A 23,153-nucleotide genomic window follows, 5' to 3' on the forward strand; every position below is an offset into this window, starting at 1 on the left:
CCATCCATCCATCCATCCATCCATCCACCCATCCATCCATCCATCCACCCATCCATCCATCCATCCATCCATCCATCCACCCATCCACCCATCCATCCATCCATCCATCCATCCACCCACCCATCCATCCATCCATCCACCCACCCACCCATCCACCCACCCACCCATCCACCCACTCATCCATCCACCCATCCATCCATCCATCCATCCACCCACCCATCCATCCACCCACCCACCCATCCATCCACCCATCCATCCACCCATCCATCCATCCATCCATCCATCCATCCACCCATCCATCCACCCACCCATCCATCCATCCACCCATCCATCCATCCATCCATCCACCCATCCATCCATCCATCCATCCATCCATCCATCCATCCATCCATCCATCCATCCACCCATCTATCTAACCAAATAGGTGATCTGAGAAAGGAAAATGAGGCACTTGAGGTGGGGATCTGAGCTGAGGCTGGAAGGAACTGTCTCTTAGTGTGTAAGAAGGCTGGGAAGGTAGCAAGCACCGGGCTCAGCGGCAGTGGTGGTGGTGGGGCGCCATGAGAGCTCACTGAGCAGGTCAAGGTCAGTTCAGACCACCTTTTCTGGGAACTTCCCAAGTGCTTGTTCTCTTTCCCCCTCCCTTCGTGTCCCTCACACATGGAAAGGCACTGGCGCACAGCACAGTAGGGCTTTATGAAGGACTAGAATTTCCAGGACATCTCATAGGGTCAAGCTGCATCACTCTGTACCATTCATTTAAAAAAATCAGTAAGGGAGATGTGTATATATTCATATATGTTTGTTGATGTTCTATAGTTATACGTTTTCTATGCATTTCTATATTACATAAAACTATAAATACACGATTTCTAGAATTTTTATTTGAAGGTAAAATGAATCCATCTGTGTGCACATGTGTGTATTGTCCCGAATGCTTGCTCCGGGCGGGGGCTCTTCCCAAGGGCTCACGGGGAACCAGTGGAGACAGCAGCCTCTGTTTTCTTTCTGTCTTACAATCCTCTGATGACATCCTTTCCTCCCATTCTTCCTCATTGATTGTCTGGGCTATATCCTATTGGTTATATAAGCTCACGCTGTTCTTATTCTTTTTTTTTTTTTTATCAATGGAAGTCCTCCAGGGGTTGACGTCCCAGGATCACAGATCGCATAAGTATCTGAGGTTGGATTTGAATTCATGACTTCCTGACTCAAAGCCTAGCATTTGACCCATGAGCTAACACCACTTCTAGGTCTCAGTTTCCTCCTTAAAACAAGGGGGCTGGAGCAAGTGGTCTTTGGGACTTTTTCCAAGTTTGGAAATACTTCTAGAAGTCTATGGACCCCAGAGGGCAGCTCCTAGGGCTCAGAGAACTGTTGCTTCCTACCCTAGTTCTTAGGATTCTGGGGTCATAATAACAGGTGGACATAGACTTCGTCCATCCCCCTCATTGTGCAGAACAGGAAACTGAGGTCTGGGGAAAGGAAATGACTTGACCAAGGTCACTTATATAGTATGTAAATGGCAGTCAGAATTAGAACTCAGGTCTTCTGACCTCAAATCCTTTTAACCTCTCTGTGGCTCAAATTGCTCATTAACTGTGATGCTCCCCAGGTGTGGGGCCACTGTCTTCCCTCTCTTTCACTGGCCAAGATCGGCTTCCAGTGCCCAGGGCTTGGCAGCCTCTAAAGAGGACATAAAAATGTTACCAGACAACATTGGTCCTCTGGGTGGGTTAGGTAGTAGTGAGGATGGGCCAGAAAGGCTCTGGGGCGCCATCTTCCGGTGAACTAGAAACTCTGCACCTCCAAGTACTCTGCGGAGGGAAACGCCAACCAGAGCTGAAGACCCCGAGCACTGGGCTGTGCCTATCCCCAGCTTGTCCTAGCTGAGAAGGTGATTTCTCCCGCGATCCTCCTCCTCCTCCTCCCCACTCTCCCAAAGAGCCAGAAGGTCTGGGTTCAAAAGCCACCTCCGATGTTTACAAGCTGCGCCGTCCTGGCCAAAGCCTTTCCTTCGGTTTCCTCACCCCTAAAAGGAGGGGGTTGGCGTGGATGGCCTCTGGGGGCCCTTCCAGCTCCAGCTCTTCTTCCCTCCTCTTCCTCAGTATGGGCTCATGGGATTCAGAGCTGGAGAGGACCCACCATCTAGTCCACCCCATTGATTTTTCAGAGAAACAAACAAAGGCTAAATGATGGCTCGCCGCCATGATAGTAATCCCAGTTGAACCCAGGCCTCTGACCCCCACATGAAGGGCCAGAGTTTGGCTTTGATTACACCGTCTTGGGTGGGAGAACGACCCCCTTCCACTTGGCAGGCTGGTGATCTCTAGGGCAGAGCGGGCAGTCCGCCTCCGGCAGTCCTTCTTTTCTTGGCACTCCAATGGAACTCTTCCATCATAATTGAGGCAGTGAGCGAATTAGGGGCAGAGCTACGCCCTCCTAGGCAACTTTATCGAACATCAATTAAGAGACAATTGGGACAAAAGAAAAAGCTCACTTTTTTACATCACTGGGGTTTCAGGGGCAGCTAGGGGCTCAGTGGATGGAGCACTGGGCTAGGAATCAGGATGACTCATCTTGCCGAGTTCAAATCCAGCCTCAGACACTGGCTATGTGGCCCTGAGCAAGTCCCCTAACACTATTTACTACAGTTTTCTCATCTGTCACATGAGCTGGAGAAGGAACTGGCAAACTGCTCCAACATCTCTGCCAGGAAAAGTCCAAACTCTCTTTGCCTCAGTTTCCTCATCTGTCACATGAGCTGGAGAAGGAACTGGCAAACTGCTCCAACATCTCTGCCAGGAAAAGTCCAAACTCTCTTTGCCTCAGTTTCCTCATCTGTCACATGAGCTGGAGAAGGAACTGGCAAACTGCTCCAACATCTCTGCCAGGAAAAGTCCAAACTCTCTTTGCCTCAGTTTCCTCATCTGTCAAATCAGCTGGAGAAGGAATTGACAAATCACTCCAACATCTCTGCCAGGAAAAGTCCAAACTCTCTTTGCCTCAGTTTCCTCATCTGTCAAATCAGCTGGAGAAGGAATTGACAAATCACTCCAGTATCTCTGCAAGGAAAAGTCCAAACTCTCTTTGCCTCAGTTTCCTCATCTGTCAAATGAGCTGGAGAAGGAACTGGCAAACTGCTCCAACATCTCTGCCAAGAAAACCCCAAATGGGCTCACAAAAAGTTAGCCACGACTGAACCCACAGGAGGGTTTTTGCAAAGAGCTTACTCTGGAGCAACCCTGGGGGCCAGGACAGAAGCGTGGCTAGAGGAGAATAAAGCCCAGAGAATGAAGGGGATTGGCCTGCCCACAGCCACATGGTCAGCTAGGGGTCAGAAGTAGGCTCTCTTGTGACTCCTTGCCCTTACACCACACAGCCTAAGAACCCTGTCCCGGGATGTCAGGGCTTCAGTGAATACCGTCTGCTGTTTGTGGACAAGAACCCTGGCCCAGGGCTCAGGCACTTTGTCAGCGGTAGAGCCTAGAGGAAGGCACAAGGGGAATGATTTGGGAGCTGGAATCGACTCCTCTGTGATGGCGAGCAAGGCCACCTCAGTTTCCTCCCCAGTGGTGGAGGCTCCAATGAGATAACAGGGGAAGATGGATGTTAAACCATGAAGGGCTCCCAGGGATGCTCAGTCACTATTGGGAGGCAGGGGGGAAAGAAGGCTGCATTTGGAGATGGAATCCTGCAGCAATAGTTGCTGTGATTCCTGGTAAGCGGTCTCAGTTTCCTCATCTGTTAAGTAGGGATAATCTGACCTGTAGTGCCTACCCTGTTGGGTATGTGACTGACATTTAGAAGGCGCTTTCATGTGGTAGATAAAGAACTAGCCTCGGAGTCAGGAAAACTTGGGTTCAAATCCTGTCTCTTATGGGTGCTGGCTATGTGACCCTGGACAAGTCACTTCAAACACTGATGCCCTCAGCACATCTCATGTCTGTGCCTTGCAGAAAAGTTTCTTCTCTATATTAGTGAAAGGAATTTTCTCTAGACCAAGTAAATCAGTGGTCCCTCCCCTCTAGCTACGTTTGTACATAGAGATATATCCACATGGAAAGAGCAATATACCCAACATTTTTGCAGGGCCTTTTTTCCCCTCTTACCTTCCATCTTAGACTTGTTACTATGTATTGGTTCTAAAGCAGAATAGTAAAGGCTAGGCAATGAGGGTTGAGTGACTTGTCCAGGGACACCCAGCTATGAAGTATCTAAGGACAGATTTGAACCCAGGACCTCCCACCTGCAGGCCCTGCACTCTATCCAGTAACCCATCTAGGTGGCATATGTGATGCTTTAAAGTATTTTACATTTATGAAGATTCCTTGGATCCTCAGTTTATCCTCCATTTGATGTCCTGCCTCAAGTGAGAGCAGCACAGAGAAAGGAGAATCGGAGAGAGAACAAGGAAGGGGAAGAGAATAAACATTTCTATGATGCCTGCTATGGGCCAGGCACTGTGCAAAACACTTTACAAATATCTCATTTGATCGTTGTAACAACCCATTAAGATAGATGCTCTATCTTTTATCTCATTGGACAGAGGAGGTAGCAAAAAGAGAAGGGGAATGAATTGATGTATGTATGGATGTATGGATGAATATGGATGGATATGGATGGGTGGCTAGATGGATGGTTGGATGGATATGGATGGATGGGTGGATATGGATGAATAGATATGGATGGATAGATGGATGGATGGAGATGGATGGATAGATATGGATGGATGAATGGGTATGGATGGATAGGTGGATGGATAGATGGATATGGATGATGGATAGATAGATGGGTGGATGGGTAGATGGATAGATGGATATAGATGGATGGATAGATGATGGATAGATGGATATGGATGGATGGATGGATGGATGGATGGATAGGTGGATGGATGGACATGGACGGATAGATATATGGATGGGTGGATGGATGGGTAGATGGGTATGGATGGATAGATGGATGGATGGATAGATATGGATGGATAGATGGATGGATGGATATGGATGGATAGATATGGACGGATAGATGGATGGATAAATATGGATGGGTGGCTAGATGGATGGATGGATGGATATGGATGGATAGATATGGATGGATAGATGGATGGATAAATATGGATGGGTGGCTAGATGGATGGATGGATGGATATGGATGGATAGATATGGATGGATAGATGGATGGATGGATATGGATGGGTGGCTAGATGGATGGATGGATGGATATGGATGGATGGGTGGATATGGATGAATAGATATGGATGGATAGATGGAAGGATATGGATGGATGGGTGGATGGATAGATGGATATGGATGGATGGGTGGATATGGATGAATAGATATGGATGGATAGATGGATGGATATGGATGGATGGGTGGATGGATAGATGGATATGGATGATGGATAGATGGATAGATGGATATGGATGGATGGATAGATGATAGATAGATGGATATGGATGGATGGATGGATAGGTGGATGGATGGATATGGATGGATAGATATGAATGGATGGGTGGAAGGATAGATGGATATGGATGGATGGATGGAAAAGTGCTTACAATGTGCAAAGCATTGAGCTAAGTCCTGGGGATACAAATCAAAGACAGTTGGGTGTCTGCTCTTCAAGAGCTTCCAATCTAATGGGGAGATTCACACATGGAAGGTTTCAGCTGCTAGTCATATGGAAAGGTCCCACAGTCCTTAGGGTATATGTAGTGGATGAAGATGGTGGTAGACAAGCAAGGAGGAAAAAGGAGAACTCTGTACTATTCTCTAGTTCTTCCCCGGATCTCTGAAATCCAAGCAAGAATGATCAAGGGAAGAAGAGGTGCGGCTGATACTCATACCCAATTGTTCAGGTCCAATCTGGAGCATGTTCCCCCAAACCAAGCCTTACAAGGTTAGAGCTTGAGGGAATGAGGAAATGACAACCATTCATTTTACGAGAGGTCCAGAAATGGGAGATCCAGGCCTCTCCAGGCACACTTAGCAGATGCCCAACTGGAGTTTAGTCTGGTCATGGTGGTATTTGAGGAAAGGAGCTGCCATGGGAGGAGGCAAGAGAATGAGGCTGGCTTCCCTAAATCCCCACTGGGCAACATCAGATAGAGCTGTTCCTCTGCATTCTCTTTCTCCAACAAGAACCGAAATACTCCTGAAGACGGGGGTGGTGGTGTAAGAGGAAGTAGAGATGTCATTCAGGAAGCAACATCTCATTAGCCAGATAGTGCTGTGCTTTAAATAGTTTCCTCTATATTCAGTGGACTCGAGATGGTAGACCAGGTGGCGTGAACTTTTCTCATGGCTGGGCCAATCTGGGGGAGCCATTTAATGGAATTGTTTTCATCAGTTAAAACCATGGCCTGCCTGAGCTTTGCTGGCTGACCGCATACTCTCCCTTCCTCATCCACTACCAGGGATTTCTCGTAGTAAATCATCACTCAGGGAGGTAGAGCGGGTAGGGGGAAGAGTGCAGGGCCTCAAACTTGGGCTGTGACCAGTCATCTCTAGTGCTTCTCTTGAAGCTTCTATCAGAGTAATATGGCACTGGATAGAGACAACTAGAGAACTCTAGATTTGGGGTGGGAAGAGCTGGATTCAAATCCTGTTTGTGGCTGTGCAAGGTTAGGCAGGCCTCTGTTTCTTTATCGTAGAAGTTTGGATGAAATGGTTTTTCTTTTCTTTCCTTGTTTCATCCTTCCTTCTCTCTCACTTCCTTCCTACCTTTTCTTTCTTTCTTCCCTTACTTTCCATCTTAAAATCAATTCCAAGGCAGAGCAGTGGTAAAGGCTAGGTAATGGGGGTCAAGTGACTTGCCCAGGGTCACACAGCTAGGAAGTGTCTGAGGCCACATTTGAACCCAAGGCTTCCCATCTCTAGACCTGGCTCTCCATCCACTGAGCCACCCAGCTACTCCCAGGATGAAATGATTTCTAAGGTTCTTAACAGCTCTAAATTTTATTGTTGACTCCAAATGGAAACAATAAAGGACTTTGATACTAAATGACCACCAAGGTGCCCAATCCAAGCTTTAATGACTCCTTCTGACCAGTGGGGTTGGAGCCCATTTGCTTAGGGAAAGGGCAGGAGAGGGAGGGCAGAAGCAGAGGCGACTCCCCTGGCCAGTCTTTACTGTCCTCCTTACCTCAAGGCAGGAGCTGGTTTCAACAATGAGTTGTTCTTTGGCTCCTGGATTAAAAGCACTTTTCAGGTAAACCAGATCTTCTGCCCCTGCTCAAACTGAAGAGGGTTTAAGGATCAGATCCCTTCATTTTCCTGAGGAAGAGCTAAGGAACAGTGTAGAATTTTTAAAAGGTGGGAGTAGTAGTAGAGTTCATTAAGGAAGAAAGGCTTTGTCATGGTTTGTTTTAAAAAGAAGTCATGGGCTCAGGGGACTGAGAACCAGACCAAAAGACGGGAGGTCCCGAGTTCAAATCTGACCTCAGCCACTTCCTAGCTATGTGATCCTGGACAAATCACTTAACTCTTAATGGCCAGCTTACTGTTCTTCTGCCTTGGAACCAATACATAGTATTGATTCTAAGAAGAAAAGAGTTTAAAAAAAAGTCATGGCGTCACTTTTGGTTTGGAGGATTTGCCAATTTTGTCTCGAGTTGTTTGCATGTCGTCTCCCCTGTTAGGCCGTGAGCTCTTTGAAAGGAGGTCTTGTATCTTTCTTTGCAGCCTCAGCACACAGTAGGCTCTTGATCAATGCTCACTTGACTCCTGATCTTCACTTCCTGTCCCTTGCCCTCTCCCTAACTAATTTCTCTCCAGATTTTGAGAGGAACAGAGGCTAATGGAAAGAATGCTGGATTTAGAATGAGGGCTTGAGTTTGAGTGTAAGGATTTCCCCCGCCTAGTCATCTGACCCTGAACAAGTCACCCAGTTCCCATTCATATCTACCTCCATCCAGAAAGGGAAGCGCGTCTAGCCAGAATCTCCGAGGCCTCGTGGAATTTCAGAGTTGGAAGGGACCCGAGGTCGTCCCCCCTCCACACCTCATATTCTAGCTCCTCTGTCCCTTCCCTTCCCAGTCAGCACCACTCTCTTGGGCCCTCCCTGCTCCCTTGCCTTATCAGGACCCAACTGGATTGTATGCTCCTGGGAGACGGGAAGAGGTACTCAAGCAATCAGGAACACCAAATCACAAGTTCCTACCTGTAAGAGACTTCAATTCTAAAAGATACATAATAGGTGTTTTCTCTGTCTTTGTCTCTCTCCCTGTCTGTCTGTCTTTCTCTGTCTCTCTCTCCCTCTCCCCCCCCCATCTGTCTCTCTCCTTCTCTGTCTCTCTCCCTCTGTCTGTCTCTCTCCCTTCCTCCCTGTCTCTCTCTCTCTGTCTCTCTCCGTCTGTCTGTCTTTCTCTGTCTGTCTCTCTCTCTCCTCTCTCCCCCTCTCTCTCTCTCCCCCCCTCTGTTTCTCTCTCTGTCTCCTTCTCTGTCTCTCTCCCTCTGTCTGTCTCCCTCAACACACACACACGACTAAGTATAAATACAGAACACATAAAGGAGACATAAGGTAACCTTGGAGGGGATGATGTGAACAACTCAACTCTTCCCGTCGCCAAGACTCTCTGCAAAGGTGACTTTTTTTATTTTTTAAACCCCCACCTTCTCAGAATTGATACCATGTATTGGTTCCAAGGCAGAAGAATGGTTAAGGACTAGGCAGCTAGAGTTGAGTGACTTGTCCAGGGTCACACAGCTAGGAAGTGTCTGAGACCAGATTTGAACCCAGGATCTCCCATCTCCAAGCCAGGTGCCCTATCCACTGAGCCACGTCGCTGCCCATGAATGTTACTTTTGTCCGTGAGCTGAACTAGGAATCCTGGGAAATGCACAGAGCCCCTGCTCCGAGTCTAACCGTGACTGCAGGGGCCCAAGTCAGGCTTGCTGCGGTCTTAAGAGGGCAAAGACCACTGACCCATCCCTCGGCTCTCCCCCAGTTTTAAAGAACCTGACATTGCGGTAACCCTTTCGGTCTACAAAGCCCATTCCCCAGGCCTGGAGGGTTATAGCTCCTTCCGCTATTTCAGAGGAGGAAGCTGGGGCTGGCAGACACGAGGCGCCTCGCCCCCCGCGTCTCGGTGACCAGGCCCGTGGGCTGTGCCTGGCATTCAATGCTCATGGCTGGTCATGTCTAGAGCCGGCAGCCAGGCGGTAGAGATGAGAGCAGGCCTGGCCCTGAGACGGCCACTGTGGAGGTGGCTCTCGGGTACAGGCCGGCCCCATCTCTATGATTAAGGATGCTGAAGGAGGAGGGACCGGTCCGGTCTCCCTGTTTTAAGCCGATTCTCTGCCAACACTCCCAGGACCCCCAAGCCTGGCCCCTCCCTGCCACGGGAACACAATTTCCCCAAGACAGACAGGAGTATGGGAGGAAGCAGAGGGCACCCTGGAGGTGTTGGATTTCTGGCTTCCCACAAAGCGGCGTTGTGCGATTTCTTCATCCCGATGGCCCGGTGCTGAACTGCACGGCTGGGCGTCTTCCTGGGGATGGAGGAAAGTGCTCTTGGGGAGAAGAGAGGCGTCTCCAAGAGAAGGGGAGAACCAGGACACCCCATTATGCTGGGAGGAGCCTGGAAGAACGGGGGTCTTTGGACTGGCAGACGGGCACTCGAGGCAGGAGGCCCGTCTGGCGAAGACACAGGGCTCTCACTGGCGAAGTAGCCGACACGTTGTGCTGGGCTGACCGATTCACCTTTGGGGGGCAGGGTTGCCACTGTCTGTTCTTCATTGCTAAGCTCAGAGAGCACCTCAGCAGCCGAGAGAAGACCCCCTGGGCACACATGGCCTGCAGCAGGGAGAGGCAGCCCACCGGAAATGCTGAGCTACGTGAAAGATGTTCTACTACAAGTGCTAGAACAGACCCAGAAGGCTGCAGACTGGGGAGGCAGAAGCCTAGGGAGGACTGAGCACTGGACTTGGCAGTCAGAGGACTTGGGTTCAAATCCAACCACCATTTATTACTTAGTATGACCTTCAGCCGGCTACTCAACTTCTGGTTCAACGAGAGGGCCGTCAAGGTCTCTTCCGGCTCAAAACGTCCGCGCGGAGCCCTGGCCTGCAGCCGGGGAACCAAGCCCGCCTCCCTCCCCCAGCGACCACGAGTCACTCTCTAGACGATTCCTCCCGACGCGACGGTCTGGAATGCAGGATTTCCATTCTTCTGATGCCCCTCAAAGAGCACAACCAACCCAAGCAGAACAAATACCAAGAGAACCCAAGTAAACGCGGATGTTTTTATTCTGTAAAGCACATATGCACATCTTACAAACACAGGAAGTGAGCCTAACAGAGTGCCATGACCGGATCAACTAGTAGCCATCATGCAACAAGAGAAGGGAATGGGGTCACCCGGCTGTCGGGGCACTGGCCTGAAAGACGGTCAGCAGCCAAGGCTCTGCCTCTCTTCAGGATGCCAAAGGATAGACAGCGGTTTGCTAACTACAGGAAAACAAAACACTTACCAAGAGGATCGAGCCGGATTCAAGCCACACGGCGAGAGGGAACACACAAGGAGATCAATATGATCTGAAACCACCACTGACGTTTACGTCCTCGACACACCCCCTAGCCTTTACTAAATTCGAGGGTCCTTCCAAGGGGGCTATGTCCTCCCCCAACCCCACCAGGCCCAGGAGCGAGTCTCGAGAAGAGATGCCATCCTGGAGAGTCAATCCCACGGTCCGAATGGGTGTCCCTGCCTTTGGGGGGTTCTAAGGAAGCCTCTATTTCCTCAAGATCTCAGCCAGAGCCCGGAAGCTGCCTCTGCCCCGCTCAGGGGCCCGTCTTCTCCAACCTGCTACCCTTTGCCAGGTGCCTGCTTGACTAAATAATGAACATGGGTTACTTTCCACTCTTACCTTAAGCAAGGTTGGATTCTTGGGGTATTTTTTGGCACTTCCTAGCACCACTCTTAACTTCGTTCCTTATCTTGGCTATCAATTCCCCACTCCCTCCCACTCCCTTCAATTAAAACATCAATTATCAGCAACATATATACATATCTGACAAAATCGAGAGCACAACAAATCAGAGAAAACAATTTTTTCTGGCTGCATCTCCCACCCCCAAACACACACACGAGAGACACACACACACGTACGCACATACACACACCAGCTATAAATCTATTCATATAGCTTCACTTCATCAGGATTCTAAGTCAGTAGCAGCTTCAACTAAAATCTGGAAGCCTTTTAATGATAAGACATTTCTGGAAATCAAGGCCCAAAGTGATTTCCAAATCTGCTCCTGTCTGGAGCTCAAGGTCTCCAGAAAGAAACCTACATTCAACAAGTTACCCATGCGTCACATCAGCAACAAATATCATACAGAAAAAACATTGTCTATCAGAAAAAGATGATTATTGTGCTTGAAATGTACTCAGGAGAAACACTGAAACAGCACATTCCTGCGATGGCCTGTTGGAACAGTCTTCTGGGAAAAAGCCCACGGCAGCTTTCCATCTAAGGGAGTCTGGGACAGAGAGTCTCGAGGCCAAACTAGCTAAGTGTGAGGACCCAAGATTAAAGGAAAGAATATGGGCTGCTCTTTCCAAGGCTTTAATTGGATGGCCTCTGCAACATAAGCCCAAAGCAATACATTAAAGGTCCTTCATTATGACAGGTCATCAAGGTGGCCCACATTTCAGATGTGTAGGGAAAGTTTATATAAAATGTTCTCCCTTCTTCCAGCCCGAGGAGGAAACATAAGAAGAGAGTGTTAAAAAGGTAATAAAAATTCTTTTTAAAAAAGCGGGAGAAAAAAATCAAACCACAATGAGAGAAGGAAAATCAAGGGGAAAAATGAGATGAACAAAGTGTCATGGGAGAACCAAGACTCATCTGGCTTTTGTCGAGGGAAGAAGGAATGAAAATCAGCCACAAACACATTCTTTTCGGTGTTACCAATTCATGATGTGCAATTCTGCTTCCTGAAGCTGCCCTGGATGAGAACGAGGAGGGATGAGCTCAACTCCTTATCTTCTTGTTTCGTTCAGGTCCAGATTTCCTCTCAGCCTCTCAGGCCAGAGGGTGACATGGCTCAGCTCCTTGGAACAAGGAAGCCACCTTTTCATTTCAAAGGGGAAAGAGGCCAAGAGAGGAAGGAAAAAATGACTGGCAAGCATCCGGTCGCAAAGGCCAACAAGGCCATGTCTTTCCACAGTCCACACACACAAAAATGAAACTTAGCACTTTAACGTGGGATGACTCAAAGGATTCATCTTTTAAAGATATTTGCTTTACTTGGGATAAAAGCACAGGTTTGTCCTAACTACCACAGTACTAAAATGTGAATATGTATTTTAATTTTTCTTCTTCCTCCCCCCCCAAAAGAAAAAGAACAAATCTAGAAAGATGGATAGCTTTTCTTGCAAGCAAAGAGCAAACTGAAGAACAGGTATTATTATTATTGTTATCCTTATTAAGCCACAAAACCACACTGAACCGAGACCCTGGATCAGTGGCTTTGGAAGTGGAATAGCCTATCAAAGGTGCAGACAGCTTCAAACCCCACTGTACACATACGACGGTTGGGCCGAAACAAAAAGCAAACCCAAACACCCCCGATGAAAAATCTGGACCCTCTGAGCCATGGGCAGAGGCGCCGTCCCCAGCTCGAGCCACATTATTACCATATTTACACAAACGCAGCAGCAGCAGCGGTGGTGAAGTCCACAGGTAAAAGATTGAAAGGTTCTGGTCGCACCCTGGTGCGAAGTGAGTGCATTATCGGACCAGCTTCTGAATATATTGTTTTCTTTATAAATATGTACAAATCAATTAACAGGCACTTGAAATGTCTTTGGTTGGAATAACCCAACATTGCCAGATAATATATTCACAGAGTGTCCAGATACAGGCCGGGCTCAGCAGGCAACGATTGCGGTTCTTTCGGTCACTCACAGAGAAGGGGAGTCCCGGGACTAGGCTTCAGCCAAAGCCACCTGGAACAGAGCACAGGAAAAGGGACTGGTTAGAACGGGGAAGCCTGCATGGGCTCTCGTTCCTTTTACATTACTCATGTCCCTTTGGCACACTCCACGTCCAACCAGCCAGCTTCCTGTCCCCCTGATTCCATCTCCTGAGGGGCAGTCAGGTAGATCAGTGGATAGCGCACAAGGCTTGGAGAGGGAGGTCCCGAGTTCAAATCTGACCTCAGACACGTTCTAGATGTGTGACCCTGGGCAAGTCACTCCATCGCCCAGCTCTTACCATTCTTCTTGCATTCGAACAAATACATAGTATTGATTCTACAACGGAAGTTACGGGTTCATTAAAAAACAAGATTGCATTTCTCTCTTTGTTTCGCCCAGGCTGTACCCCAGGCCTGTATGTAGTCCCTCATCCCTCCCCTCCCCTCCTAGAATCTCTAGCCGCCTCCAGAGCTGCCTCCTACAAGAGATCTATCTTGATGCTCCCAAATGACTGCCTCCTCCTGACAAAAAACAAAACCAAGCCAGTGTTACTTATTTTCTTCTCTGTGCACAAGCTGACTCCCCAAACAGAATAAAAGTCTGAGCAGGGGTTATTGGACGACAGCCTTTGTCTCCTCCACTGCTCAGGAAAATGCCTCACATACAGGCGGCTCAAAATGGATGAGGGATTCCATTCGGAGCTGGCTACAAGCCTCAGCCAGGACGGGCCTCTTAAAGAGGGGCCGGAATGGAATCTGGCCACCATGACATCCTTTGTGGCATACACAGCTGACCGAGCTGACCAGGGCTTTGTCCGTGGCCTAACTCTATGCAGCAGAGGAGGAGAAAGGCCGAGGAGGGGGAGCTCCCAGAGCGATCCAGAGGGTCACATGATCTAAAAAGCCAAGCGTGGACCAGTGTCAGATTCTTGAACTCACCCAGGGCAGACGATGGGCAGGGCCACAGAAAAGACGAGAACCAAAGAAAACCGACAGACAAGGGATACGAAGGGATGAAGGCACAGAGGCCTCTTGCTTAGGGAATCCCTTCCTCTTGAGGCTGTTCCTTTAGTCTCGGGCAGGGAGCAAAGACGAAAGCCTCCCAAACAGCCTGGAAAAAGATGCTCATCTACCCGCTATCTGAGGCCCAGGATGGGGGAAGGCGGCCATCTCCCTCCCATCTCCCGCTCACCTTTTCTGGGCAGAAGTCCGCATTGTTTTGTCGCAGTTTGCTTGGCCTGCCCTTGATGACGGCATAGCAGAACATGGTAATCACCATCACAAAGAGGAAATAACTGGTATGCATGAGATGCAGGTTTATCAAGGACCGATCATCCTGCACAAAGGGAAAGAGTTGAAAAAACCAAGCTGCGGCAGGCGATCTGAGGTGGGGGGAGTGGGGAGGCTCCTGTCCTCAGCCTGCTGGAGGAGCCTTCGCCTGCCTCAGTATGAGGGTGCCAAATCCTTCTGGTGTCACAGACCCCGAGAGAAATCGTGCGTAAATGATAAGAAAGTACAAGAGAAACCAGCTATATGGCAAAATATTTTTTAATAAACAAGTTCAGGGAGCCCAGCTTGAGAATTCCCATATTCTGAAAGTTTACACTGGAGAAGAGTTTTCTTTCTCTTCCACAGGGCCAAAGCTTGAAAGGATGAAATCAAGTCATGTGGCTGAAATACGAATACCCCAAACCAGTCAAACCAGGCAATCAGCTGCCAGGCCAGCATCCTCCTTTCCCATCCCCAGGCCTGCCTGGAATACACCCCCTTCTCCCTGACACCTGGGGAGGGGGGACAGGAGGCAAGAGGGGGGAGTAGGAGGCGGGGGTGGGGTGGGGTGGAAAGAGTCCCTCTAGCTCAGCCCAAAGCCTTTCCTCATTCCTCACTTCCAAAGCCAGGAGTGCCGCTGAGCTCCTCTCGCCCCCTCTAAACAACTCGATTTACTTCATGTTATTTTGCTGCACTAGACTAGAAGCTCCTCGAGGCAAAGCTGTTTCCTATTTTTAAACTTTGCACCTGTAAGGTCTGGCATACAGCAGGTGCATAATGAGTGCTAGCTAAATCGAACTGCCTCACCTCCCAGAAAAACCTCTCCTTGGCCTTCTTGGACATTCCAAAGCTTGGGCTGCCCAAGCTCTTCCCCCTTCTTCCTTCTCTCTTCTCTGGAAAGCCAAACTACTCTCCTGACTACAATCACCCCCCAGCTCAGGCAAGAGCAGAAGGAAGCCCTGCTCAGCTCCTGGCATTCCCACAGCCCAGGGTAGAGGGGGGAGACTGTGGCAGGAGGGCAGGGGGCTGGTCTACCCCTGGTATCCTGCCTCTCACCCAGTCCCCGAGGGGTCTGAGCACCCCCAGTTCACACAGAAATGCCCCACATAACTGGGAAGACCAAGCATGGCCAAATGTTTGTCCCAGTGGAACATGAGAATGCCAAACATGCAAAACCAGCTGCCTCCGCTTCCTTGAAGGCCAGAGCCTACCCTTCTAATATGAAAACTTGCCCGGGGACCTTTCAGGGGAAGGTCTCCTCGTTTTCTCTGTCCAACACGGTCATTCTCTAATACTGTTTTAAAGTTTCTCTTGTCTAAGCGTCTGGGACCAAGGCTTTGGACTTTGGCCTGATAAAGTGACACAGGGTAGATGCTTTTCCAAGGCATGTTAAATGTCACATAAGAGGGAAAAAATGGCCAAAGCCATTCGGTCTGTGCTCTCCAACCAACTCCATCTCTACAGAAAAGAGGGCCTCATTGACCAGACAAGATATGTGGTAAAAGGGGAGACCGCCGCTTCTTCAACACAGAAATGGAAAAAAAAAAAAGCTGATTTTGGCCCAACACACAAGGAAAGCTCCTAAGAATCAAAGCTACATAAAAGTGCTCTGGAAGGTGGAGGGCTTTAGGGAAAGGCTGAATGATCCCTCGCCAGTAGGCTGGACTAGAGACTCTTCCAATTTGGAGATTCTGCAATGATTCCACTCTAAGTTTTTCACCTGGAGGTTGGCACAAGAATCCTACGGTTTATCAAGTAGGTCCTTGGGCTCACTGAGCAGGAAGCAAGTCTACAACATCCCTGCCTGCATTGTTTTCCATCTCTCCTAACCTCCTGGCCCAATGGCCTGTCCACTAGGAGGCCTTTCCCCACCCACGCTAGCCTGGGGAGCTTGTCTCTCTGTGTGCTGCTCTGGGCCTAGCCCGTGCTCTTCAGTGCATTCTATATCTAGAGGTCTTTGGGGAATATCAGTGTCCTGCAAGGCTCTCGGGCTGTGACTTCCCTCCAGGAAAGGGTTTTTTGGGATGGTGAGTGTCCCTGACAAGGCGAGCCTGCATGAGGTGCTTGCTGCCTCAATGAAGACAGGTGGGAACCACAAGAACAGAACTAAAGTCATCTGGCCCGAAGTGCTCAGCTTATTTTGACCCTCAGTGCATTCGACTTTGCAGAGTGCTTCAATGGAAAGAAATGTTCCACGACAGAAGCCCACGGCTCCACCCCAAAGATGAACAGAACCCACCAGGCTTTTTGGCACTTACGTCTGGCACAATGACGGTGAGTTTGGGATTTAGAGTGTGGTAGACCTTCCCGACGGCCCCTTTGTAACACCAGAGAGGATTGTAATCCTGGGCGTATTTTGTATTTGGATCTCTGGCTGTGGTGAAGACTTTATACCAAAGTGTGGCGTTGCTGTAGGTTTCAGGAATGCAATGTGGTGGTTGTCTGGGAAGGCGGAAAAAAACCTTGATTTGTGCCAATCACTACCCAATCTCTTGGGAGCCCCGGGGCAGCCAGGCAGGCCTTCCCAATTCCTCCCAAGAAAATTGCTGCCTGCACACGGGGCCTGCAGGTCACTCATTGCTTGTTAGGCACGTGAACAAATGGGTATGTCTGTAGGGTACAAATGGCCACATTCCGTGGGGCCTGGGCCAAGGGAAATAAGGGCTGCACGTCCCAGGATTCTAAACAGCCACTCTGGCTTCCTGAGGGGAAAATCCAGTTCTCCCAATCCCTACCCTAAGTAGCATGGTAACAGGGCACCCTCCCTCATTTTTTATAAAAACTCTCACCTTCCACCTTAAAATCAATACTGTGGATTGGTTCCAAGGAGACAGAAGAGCATCAAGGGCTAGGCAATGGGGGTTAAGTGACTTGCCCAGGGTCACAACTAGCAAGTGTCTGAGGCCCCAACTGAACCCAGGGCCTCCCATCTCAAGGTCTGACTCCCAATCCACTGAGCCACCTAACAGCTCCTGACACGCTCATTTTGAGAAAGACCACTCCCAAGAGAGGCCAAGCCTGATAGGTTTGGGCCCCGGGTCCACACCTGTGTGCGTTGGCTATACCAGGGGTCTGTGGCTGCCAGTCCACCCAGATCTGCTATCAAGGCCTTCGCCTCTTGGCAGGCATGACTATTAGGGTTTTGCCAATTACTGCTAGGGGCTCCACTGAGAGAATTCAAAATGAATCCTCCCGTGCTTAAAGGGATCTTCAAAGCGATGTGGCCTAGGAAGATGCTCCAGACCTCAAAACAAGCGTCTCTGTCATCTCTCAGACCTACTGTATAGGCATGTTTTCTGTCCTGACAAGTCAGGCAGGCACTTACACGGTGACAGGAAACACAGTGGTGGCAGCTGTGACGGTCATACAGGCGGTGAAGACCACCTGCTCACAGTGACCATGGAGAACACAGTCATCAGAGTTCCAACCTGCAGGCAGAGTAAACGTAATATTGATCTCTTCATGGGCTTCTCTACCTGCAAAAGGGAAGCAGTCAAGGAAGAGATCATTGGAGTGACGTTTCTCTCACTCGGTAAAGATAAATCCGCCACCCACCCAGGACCCGAGGAGCAAGTCTGCAAGCTTTAGGAACCCGGTGGAACTATAGAATAAATAAAATGTAAGTGAGAAGCATCCACTCAACTGGGAACCACAGAAAGAAGTTAAATGGAACAGAGTTTCCTCTTAATTGGGGTCTGAGGAGTCAAAGAAAACCCCCAAAGCTTTGGCAAGGAGAAGGGGCTGACCTGCTAAGAGTGGGAGCTGATCTAAAAGGTGCCTCCCAAGTCTTAAGCTCAACTAGTGAGGGAGAGGCAAAGACTGGAGTTCCCAGGATTCTCCGGAAGTATCCGTTCCTGTTTGGCAGGTCCCGGCCCTAAGATGCCAGGACACATCCCGTGGCTGTTCTATCCCTCGGCCACATCCCTGTGCCTCTGAGGCCATGAGGCGTTAACAGCGCTTGTTTCATGTGCTGAGTCTTGTCTCGTAAGCACTTCAAGGGCAGGAACTAGGTCTTGCACTTCCCTAGTGACCCGCATGGCCCTGACTAACCATGAGCCTTCACTGTGTATGTACGAGGCCCCAGAGATACAGTCAGAGAAAGGTGCCCTCAAAGGCTTTCAGGGGAAACAGCTGATGTGTGTGCATTTATAAGTAGGAATATACCAAGTGTGGGCAGGATGAATCCAAGAACATTTTGGAGGGGAGGCACAAATAGCTGGCTAAGGAGACTCAGGAAAAGAAGGACAACATTTGCAACATGGGGGACATCATGGGCTAAAGATGTTGTGTCCTGTGTGAAGGATGACAAGAAGGCTAGTATGACAAACCAGAGTATGTGTGAAGAGGAGTCAGGAACAATGAAACTGTCTGGTTTTAGAGGGCCTTAAATACCAACCACAGAAATATATTTTTGACCCTCAGAGTAACAGGCTGATGCTGGAGTTTACTGCTGAACACGCAGCGGTCTTAAAAGGATTTATGACCAATACTGGCTATTAGGACCAGAATTGAATGGACCTCAAAGAGAGACAAAGTCTGAATCCAAATCAGAGTCTGGCAGTTTAAGGACAGCTGCTCTATCTTTGTGTGGGCTCCATCAGCCCTGTGCTAACTACTGCCTATGGGAAAATGGAGAAGACCAAAGAGATTAAAAAAAGAGGAAAGAACCTACTTGCACAAAAATATTTCCTTTTTTTTTGTGGTGGCAAGGAATTAGAAATTGAGAGATGTCCATTAATTTGGGAATGGCTGAACAAAGAGGGGTATGTGGTGATGGAATACTATTGTGCTGTAAGAAATGATAAGCAAGATAATTTCAGAGAAAGCTGGAAAGATCTACATGAACTGATGCGGAGTGAAATAAGCAGAACCAGGAGAACACTGTATCCAGTAATAGTAATATTGTGCCATGATCAACTGTGAAAGACTTAGCTACTCTGAACAATACAAATGATCTGGAACAATTTGGAAGGACTTATGACAAAGAATGCTACCTACCTCCAGAGAGAGAACTGTTGGGAGTTAGAATGCAAATCAGAGCATGTAATTTCCCATATTAGTTTGTTTGGTTTTATTTTAGAGTTTTGGTTTTGTATGAATATTCTTTTATAACAATAACCAATATGGAAGTATGCTTTGCATAATACGTGGATAACCCACATCAAATTGCTTATCATCTCTGGGAGAGGGGAAGAAAGGGAGACAATTTGGATCTTACAATTTCGGAAAATATATGTTAGAAAACTATTACATGCAACTGGGAAAATAAAACACTTATTAGAAAGAAAGGAAAATGAAAAAAAGAAAATAGAGAGGAAAGATGGTCTCCAGCATACCTGAAAGCCCAATCTGGTGGCCCAAAATGGTGGAATACAGGTGCGTGACATTTCGGGAGTACCCTCCAAAGGGCTTTAATGGATCCAAAGTCAGAGTGATAGCAACAGAAATGTTGGTTGGGCCAGAGTCTTCGACAGCCTGAGGTGCCTGGGTAGCTGACCGAGCCTGCCCACTGGTCACTGCAGTCTCTGAGGTGGCAGTGTCATTCAGGAGATGCTTTAAAGTTTCATTCTCCGAAACACACAAGTCCAAGTCATTATACCTCAGAAGAAAAGTGTTCCAATCCTTTATACAAAGAACAAAACCATGAGATGCCCTGAGTGTGATAAGTCATACAGGATGTGTGTTGTGTCTGATATCCCCCAAATTACTATCTTTATCTCCATTCAATTCTTATTCTAGTACCTCAATGGTCCCAAAGTGTGTATTATTGAGGCAGAGCTCTTCTAGGTCTCCCTTTCAATGCTAGAAAAGCTTTACAATAGATAGGCTCAAGAACCCGTCTAGCTAAGCTCAGGGAGATCCATCCAGGCTGACAACAAGGAGGTAAAATTACTTCTGGACACAAAAGGGCCATGATCTATGCTGGCCAAGAGAAAAGTGTCCACACTGAGAAAATCACAGCTCTTTCCAAGCAAGACCATCATCACTTTTCATCTTCCAGGCAGTTAGAACCTTTTCAAAATACTTTCCTGTTTGTGACCAGAGAGGGAAGCAATTCTTTACTTGCACTGGAGTGTTTGTTAAGTAAACTAGGGAGATAAGCCATAGTTTCCTGTCATCCAAATAGGACAGCAGAAAGGACTTTGTTTTTAGTCCCAGGAGAATTGAAAACTGCCTAAATCATTAGCTTAGAAGTTTGGACAAAGATAGTACTACCAAAGTGGCAACCTTAACTTCTTAGAAATCATTTTGACTCTATGGTAAAAAGCAATTCCTCCTGAAAGCCTTGTTCCTCCCAAGATCTAGCATCCATCAATTCTCATTGAATGTCATCTTTAAAACTACTCAGACTGTACTTTAGCTATTCCCTTACTGTAACAATGGAGATACTTGGTCTGATAAGAATCAAGAATGTATTGGGAACTTTTAAAATTACTCCACCCTACTCAGACAGTGCCTTAGGGAAGATAAAGTTGTAAACTCCTGATTGAACAATGAAAATCCTTATAGTAAAGTTAGACCCTTAAGTTAGATCTATTTTTAGATCTAATACAAAAAGGTGTTAAGTACCTGTAAAGGTTAAATTAGTACCTAAAAAGGTCAAGTAACTTACAAAAGGCAAGCTTAACAAAAAGGTGTGAAGTTCTCAGAAGATTTAATCTAACCAGAGAAGGTGAAAACTAAGAATGGGCAGTCCTGGAAAAAAGTGTCTACTGTGATTGGTAGACATGAAAATTTAGGGGAGGTGACATAAGAGAAAATTTCTTTAAAAGGAAGGGGTAAAAAGTCAGGAGACAATGGAATTCAGTTTGAGTTCAATTGAGTTCAGGTCAGAATCGAGTTAGATTCTGAACTGAGTTCAGGAATTTCAGTTCGGAGTGGAAGAACCGAGCTTGGAGAAGGTCTTGTGGTGAGTGATAAATACTGACTCGCTCTCCCTTAGGCTCAAGGAGGCCACTTTGGCCTAGGCCTTTAACTACTGCTTGGCTCAGCCTGAGCCAGAGCAGTTTAGATTAATTCTCTCTCTCTCTCTCCTTCCCTTAATTCCTTCATTTATATTAATTAAAATCTCCATAAATCCCCAGCTGACTTGGGAATTTCCCATAGCGACCACTTATTTAGATTTTAAGTCAAAACACTAAAAATTATCCTTACAGTTTTGGTGTTTACACCAACACTGTTTACCTGGGTCTACCTCCCCTCCCCACAACGGACTCTGGACTATAATCATGAAGAGGGACACCATTTAAATTCTATAAGTTGTTCTCCTTCTTTTAAACCCTTACCTTCTGTCTTAGCATCAATGCTCAGTATCAGTTCCAAGGCAGGAGAGCATGAAGGGCTAGGCAATGGGGGTTAAGGAAATTGTCTAGGACCATACAACTAGGCAGTGTCTACAGCCAAATATGAAGGCAGGACCTCTCATGTTGGCACTCTCTCCATTGTGCTACCTAGATGCCCCTCTACAAATTCCAATGACTTCAAGATCTTGAGGGTTTCCAAACACATGCACAATAAAGGGTCCTATCCAGGCTTAATTTTGAAAACGACACAAGCCCTATATTAATTTTAACAGAAGCTCGATGTTGACCTCCAAAATAAGACATCTTGCTTACTGTGATAATTCCCATTTGAACAGTTTGCTTATTTTCTTCTACATGGCACTAATTTACCAAAAGCAGCTGGCTCTCCTCTAAGACAAAATGATGGGGCATTTAACCTTCTTACTGTTCTCTTCCTAACTTCAGTTACTGGATCTCCATGGATTTGATGAAAGAAGCTCCAGTTAAACATGGCTGCCCCTAATGAATATACCAGCTAGATCTGACTGAAGTTGGGAATAAAAGCTACCAACTTATATGTTTCAACACAGGGCCTTATACACACAAACAGCTTAACAAATGCTGGTTGAACTGAATTGAACTGATGAAGAAATGATGGCTCCAGGCCATTTGGGAACACAATTACCTATACCTAAAACCTGAAAAACCTTGGAATTCCCTCTAAATTTCCTCTAAAGAGTTCATAACTCTTTAATTGTGAAAATCCCTAGTGAATTGTAGCCAGTGTGTAGATTCCTCCAGGGTGAGTTTTCCAATCTATAACTAATCCAGGCTCTGCAGTTCTCTTCCTCCCCCAGACCCTGCCTGTTTTCTTTTTGGTCAAGGTTGATAGGATTCCCATCACAGGGAAGAAGAGAAACAACTCCAACTAGTTAAAAATTCCTCTTAAGAGTGTGCTGGGAAAAGATTTCATGGTAGATATGGCTGAAACACTTTTGATTAAAACACTGCAGAGAACTGATTTATCTTACTTCCTTCTGATCCCCTACAATATCATCACCATCAACACAAGCTGACTATAATAAGAATCTAGAACCTCATTTGGCACCAGGAAGTCAGGATCCTGACGATACAAGCCAAGGTGACTCTCCCTCCTCTTCATTACAAAGTCTTTGCAGTCCATGGCTTTTTTTCATATTCAAAGAATACAGCTTAAGAGACAACTGGTTTTTAAAGGAAACTGAGTCAGAGATTTGTTTACATATATTAAAGAAATAGTCTATATCTGTAGGTGATGAGGACAGGTAGATTCTTATGTCTAAACTGTAGCCATGTTTACCCAGAAGTCCTTACATATATTAAAGAAGCACTTTCTAGGTCACTTAATCCATTAGAAAGCTGTATCCAGTATAAACAATGAGGTATAAAACAATAAGAAGTAAATGTATTTCAAATGGATTTTATTTTTCAAAACTTATTTAATTTAGAAAACTCAGTAAATTTCCTCTGAAGTTGAATAAGCCTTCTCTAAAAACTATTGAACAGGCTGGACTGATTGAGAGCAGAGGAATCTGGAGTCAGAGACCTGAGTTTGAAGTCTAATTCTTATACTTATTGTCTATATGACCTTGGGTAAGTCACTGGGTTTCCTTCTTTGTAATAATCAAGGGAGAAG

General features: G+C 47.2%; 1 protein-coding gene across 6 annotated transcripts in view; it reads right to left on the minus strand.

Moving 5' to 3' along the window:
• Positions 1-10,232: 10,232 nt before the first annotated feature.
• TMEM248 (transmembrane protein 248) overlaps positions 10,233-23,153 on the minus strand; it is a 42,223-nt gene continuing 29,302 nt past the window's right edge. For 5 of the 6 annotated variants that reach the window (XM_056819700.1, XM_016429267.2, XM_001362078.5 and 2 more), the window contains 5 exons: positions 19,532-19,817; positions 17,521-17,671; positions 16,454-16,637; positions 14,119-14,262; positions 10,233-12,957 (listed from right to left, as the gene is read on the minus strand). In XM_056819700.1, the coding sequence (XP_056675678.1) occupies positions 12,937-12,957; positions 14,119-14,262; positions 16,454-16,637; positions 17,521-17,671; positions 19,532-19,817 (786 nt within the window). In that variant the 3' untranslated portion in view covers positions 10,233-12,936. Of the gene's footprint in view, positions 12,958-14,118; positions 14,263-14,458; positions 14,598-16,453; positions 16,638-17,520; positions 17,672-19,531; positions 19,818-23,153 lie in introns of those variants that run through there. The other variant, XM_007485668.3, reaches the window with a different exon arrangement.

This window comes from Monodelphis domestica, chromosome 2 (genome assembly GCF_027887165.1).
Source record: "Monodelphis domestica isolate mMonDom1 chromosome 2, mMonDom1.pri, whole genome shotgun sequence".
Taxonomy (NCBI): Eukaryota; Metazoa; Chordata; class Mammalia; order Didelphimorphia; family Didelphidae; genus Monodelphis; species Monodelphis domestica.